Source organism: Canis lupus, chromosome X (assembly GCF_048164855.1).
Source record: "Canis lupus baileyi chromosome X, mCanLup2.hap1, whole genome shotgun sequence".
Lineage (NCBI taxonomy): Eukaryota > Metazoa > Chordata > Mammalia > Carnivora > Canidae > Canis > Canis lupus.
Window position 1 is genome coordinate 77,916,953 of NC_132876.1, and position 4,974 is coordinate 77,921,926.

The 4,974-nt window shown below is 47.2% G+C and overlaps 1 protein-coding gene across 1 annotated transcript; it reads right to left on the reverse strand.

Annotated features, from left to right (window-relative positions):
* Positions 1–817: 817 nt before the first annotated feature.
* Positions 818–4,476, reverse strand: LOC140627416 (ubiquitin carboxyl-terminal hydrolase 51-like). Its single transcript, XM_072815691.1, is given in 5 exon segments — positions 818–1,796; positions 1,799–1,930; positions 1,933–2,557; positions 2,559–3,054; positions 4,299–4,476. Coding segments are annotated over 4 exon segments (2,136 nt in total). The 5' UTR covers positions 3,006–3,054; positions 4,299–4,476; the 3' UTR covers positions 818–864.
* Between the last annotated feature and the right edge of the window lie 498 nt (positions 4,477–4,974).

The window sequence follows — 4,974 nt, forward strand, 5'->3', positions numbered from 1 at the left end:
TTAATAATTTTTAAATTTTAAATTAAAAAATTTAAATTTTAAGATATTTCTTTTAATATAGTTAAAATTTTCAACATTTAAAAATATTCTTTTTTTAAGATTTGTTTTTTAATTTATTTTATTCATAGACAGAGAGAGAGAGAGGCAGAGACACAGGCAGAGGGAGAAGCAGGCTCCATGCAGGGAGCCTGATGTGGGACTCGATCCCGGGTCTCCAGGATCACACCCCAGGCTGAAGGCGGTGCCAAACCGCTGTGCCACCGGGGCTGCCCTAAAAATATTTTCTTTTAAAATTAATAAAAAAAAATATTTTTTCTTTTTAAATGTTTTAAGGCTTTTGAAATTTTCTTTTACAATATCCTTTTCTCAAACTATTTGACTAATCAGCCACAGCTAGAACCCAATTGAGAAGCTTTTTGTTAATGTACGAATACTGTCTAATTTCCCATGGTATTTTTGTAGAAGCAAATGATATACAGTATAGCACTGGCAGAACATCTCCATTCCCACTCTCCCCACCTAAAGCATTCTGTTCATTTAATTATGCTTTATATGACCGTTTTCAACCTCTTCTCACTCCTCCCATTTCTTAAGGCTGAATGGTCACTAGTATTTTTTTTTTCCTCTTACAGATCCATAAGCCATGGTAAAATAGGTTCTTCATATCAAGGTGCTACTTGTAATATAGGTGCTGTTGTCCTTGTCCATGCCAGGTAGATTCTTGTGAAACTTCAAGAGGTGCTTGTTGTTGTATGGGTGTTGTCATGGTCCATTCCAGGTAGGTTTGTGTGTCACTTCAGGATCCTTGTATATTCACTTCTTTTACTTTTTTTTTTTTTTTTTCTGGAAAGTGGTCTCCTAAGACTAATCTTTCTCTAGACCCTGTTTGTGATAGAACAGTAAATACCCTTCACTGTAGAGGAAGTCCTCAATGGTAGCCTTGGTGATAATGGCATCATCACAGCTAAACCACTGGTCCTTTTGTTGCCGGATAAAGCTGGTGTAGTGTCCACTTTCCAAAGTTCCATGGTGATTAATCACTGCAAATAAGGAATACTTATTCTCATTGGATGTACAATCTGTTGCTGGCTGGCCTTCTTTCATTCTGCTCTCCTTAGTTGAGGCCAAAAATGGAGTCATGTCCAGATCCAAGGGAAAGGAGATAAAAGTATTAATCTTTCTCCTCTGTTTACCTACATGTTCAAATCTCTTGAGATGAAAACAGGCCACAATAGGTAATTTCTTCATTGTGAGTTGTTTAGTAGATTCCTGATAGCTTTGGCAACTACTGCATTTGATTTTGGCACTGCCTCCTAGGTACTCTGGCCTTGTAAACCACTGTAGGGAGTCTGTGAGTGAGGGAATTCCTGGTATGTGGTCATCCCTACTCACTGTGATGTCAGCTTTCTCTGGATTCTGGGAACTGAATGTGTCGCAAGAGCCAGGCAAGTCCAAACTGATGTCCCAGCATGGGTCTATTGTAGTAGAGACACTATGGCAAGCTTGACATGTGACATCGGACTGCAAGCCACCTGTAAAGATTTGGTCTATGATGCAGTTACAGCATGTGGAGTTATTGGCCTCCTGTTCCACATTATCATCTCTGCTGTGTCTATGCAGCACATCTAATATTGCAATAAGGAACTCATGGGCATCCTGCTGCCTATACCCTGCTAAATGTTCTGCATGAATCCATATTAGATGCAATAACTTATAGGGAATGTGAGGAGTTCGGCTCCCAGAGCACATAGCATGAAAAAGAGAAGACATTTCACAGACAAGACACAAGCTGGGCTTGTCATTCTACATTTATGCTTGTCAGAGAGAAAGAAATATTTCAATAGAGGAATATGGGTAAGTGCCTGGACAATACAATTCATAAAGCATGTGTTCCCAAGATTGATTAGCCCCCTCAGGCCTACAGTATAGACTTTTTTCTCCTCTTTTTCTTGAGTTTCACAAATTTTGGCTCCTGTTCCTTTGACTCACAGGTTGAATGCTTCTCTTCAACATCTGATGTTATACACTGTTGTTGAGAAACATCTGTTGAGATGGAAGTTAATAATTTCAAATTTTTCTCTTTTGTTTCTTTGGCAATCCATTCCATGTCTTTGTCATATATATAATCCTTACACATAAAGCAATATATAACCCCATGGTAGAGGTCTACAGCTAAATTGTGCTATTTTGTTTCTGCATGTTTGTGAATATGATTCTCAGTAAAGCAGCCAAAAAAGACACAGGAGAGACAAGAGTGGAGTCTGTTCATACGGGTACTACATACATGACAAATGCACGTCTTTGCCTTATGTTTCCTAGTTTCTGGGGTCCCACTCCATACGAAAGGCTGGTAGATCAGCCTCAGGTTCTTCCGCCAGTTCTTAGCCACTTTAAAGTTCTCCACATGAGAGCACCCCGTAGGACCCCGACCAAACTCCACCTCCAGCAACCAGTCCCCTAAACCACTTCGATCCCCAGAGCCACCTAGGCCACCAGAAAAGCTTTGCAGCATCTGAGGCCTAGATCCAGGGTCAGATGCTTTGCAGCATCTGAGGCCAGCCCTGGGGTCGCCAGGGCTGAGGTCAGGTCAGAGGCGGTGGGGGAAGGGGAGGGGGAGGATGGGATGGAGGCTGGGGTGGGGCCGAGAGCCCAGGCGGGCCTCGGGAGCGGGCCGAGGCTGGGGGCCTTGGGCGGGGCTTGCGGCGCTGGCAAAGGGGCGAAGAGCTGATGTAACAGCGAGGAGGGGACGAAGGGAGCACCTCCTTATCACCTCCGCTGTCACTCCACGTCAAGTTATCCTCAGGAACAGGCTTATGATCTTGTAGCAGCTCTAGCTTCATCTCCTTAGCATCCTGGCCTGAACACGCCTTTGTCGCCCCCACCGCGTCTTTCTCAATTTCCCCCGCCTTTTTGGCCTTCTCCTCGGGAGAGGCTCCTCCCCCACCTCCAGAGCTCCAGAGGACTAAAGAGCCGGAGGGCAAGGAAGTTTCCCGAACTTGGGCCATCACCTCACCGTCCGGCCTGAGAAGAAAGGCGTCTGCAGTGGAGCTGCGACTGTAAATGGAATGAAACAAGTGATTTCTGTGAATGATCTGACCAGCGTCATGGCCGCGGCGCGCCATTAGTGCCCCCGGCACCCCTCCCACCAAGAGCTCGGGCTGAGGTCGCTGCGCACTCCACCCCCTCTACTCAGGAGCTCCCAGAACTGCTGTGGAGACTAAGGCGATTACCTGGTTTAAAGGCGATCCGATCGTACTGGGAATGGGGGGAGGGGGGGCTGCGGTGGGCGAAAAGGAGGCAGACAGAGGGAGGAAACGTGGGGGGTGGGGTGTGGTACGGCCTGAGCTTTAGGGTAGAGATGGAATCTTTAAAAAAGGCGCCACCCTCTGTCTGGGTTTCCTAAGCCCTGAGCAGCCTTGCTTTGGTACAGCTTCCTCTGACGTTCTTTCCGTATATTCTAAACAAACAAACCAAACCAAACAAAAAAACTGGGGCCAACATTTTACCTTAAAAATAGCTAAAAGGGGGGCAGCCCCGGTGGCTCAGCGGTTTAGCGCCGCCTGCAGCCCAGGGCGTGATCCTGGAGATTATGGATGGAGTCCCACGTCAGGCTCCCGGCATGAAGCCTGCTTCTCCCTCTGCCTGTGTCTTTGTGTGTGTCTCTATGAATAAATAAGCAAAATCTGGGATCCCTGGATGGCGCAGCGGTTTGGCGCCTGCCTTTGGCCCAGGGCGCGATCCTGGAGACCTGGGATCGAATCCCACATCGGGCTCCCGGTGCATGGAGCCTGCTTCTCCCTCTGCCTGTGTCTCTGCCTCTCTCTCTCTCTCTCTCTCTCTCTCTCTCTCTCTCTGTGTGACTATCATAAAAAAAATATATATATATATATAAATAAATAAAATCTTTTTAAAAAATAGCTAAAAGGGAACCACCTACGGAAAATGGGCTCAGGGAAAAAAATGTGTCCTCCTACTCCCACCTTACCTATGCTGCTGGGTCTGGGTGTGTTACACCCTTGCCCCTACCTCCAAGCGCCCTTTTGGTCAGCCAAGCTCTTGGGCCCTCTCACGCTCATTTTACACTTGTGTTCCTTCTCACACTTCATTTCTTGTTTCAGTTCCTTCATTCCCTATTCCTCTGAGAATTTGGACTCCTCACACCCTCCAAGCGTTCACCGCCCCGTCTTCAGTGTGCGACCCCCAAAGTCCCCGTCCTTTCCCGCCGAAGGCCGGCCCCGCAACGAAGGCCGGCCCCGCAACGCCCCCAGCCCCGCTGTTTGTTTAAAGGTCTGGGTTACCTTGGGCCACAGGCACGTGATAGAGAACGTCAGCAGCTGCTGCTAAAGGCACTCCTCAGCCAGCGTTCTCCCCTGACCTTTCCTCAGGGCTGGTCAGAAGGGGGCCTCCCCCGGCCCCTCCCTTCTCGACATGTGGCCCCCAGCCCCGGATTCTGCTCTCCTGCATGATGAATGTCACGCTATCCTGCTTAGTCAGACCTCTTCCTGGAACAGATTCTACTGGAAGTAACCACAGCGACAGATTCTAGAGAAAACCCTTGACATGTAGATTCTGGTCTCACCTGGCTCCAGGCCAGCACTCCGCAGAAAAAAGATTCATTGGAGTGGGGGTTGGGTGGTCTCAAGGATGGCAGCTCTCTGGCATGAATCCCTCAGGGATCCATCAAAATTGGATCTATGGGAATTAAGTGAAGAGAGGAATATGATTCCGGAGTGGTGAGAAGAACCATTAGTAAGGGCTTCAGTCTCAGGTGGGAGAGCCCAGGCACCCGCTAGCTGCGTGAGCTCAGATAAAACACCTAATCTACCTGAGCCTTAGTTGTGTCACCTGTTAAAAAAAAGGTAGGAATAATGATCCTAACCTGTTATGAACACTAAATCATAATATATGTAAAGTAAAGGATCTTTGTGGCACCTGTTTCTTTCACATCTGTTTCTCAGTCCGCATTTTAAAATC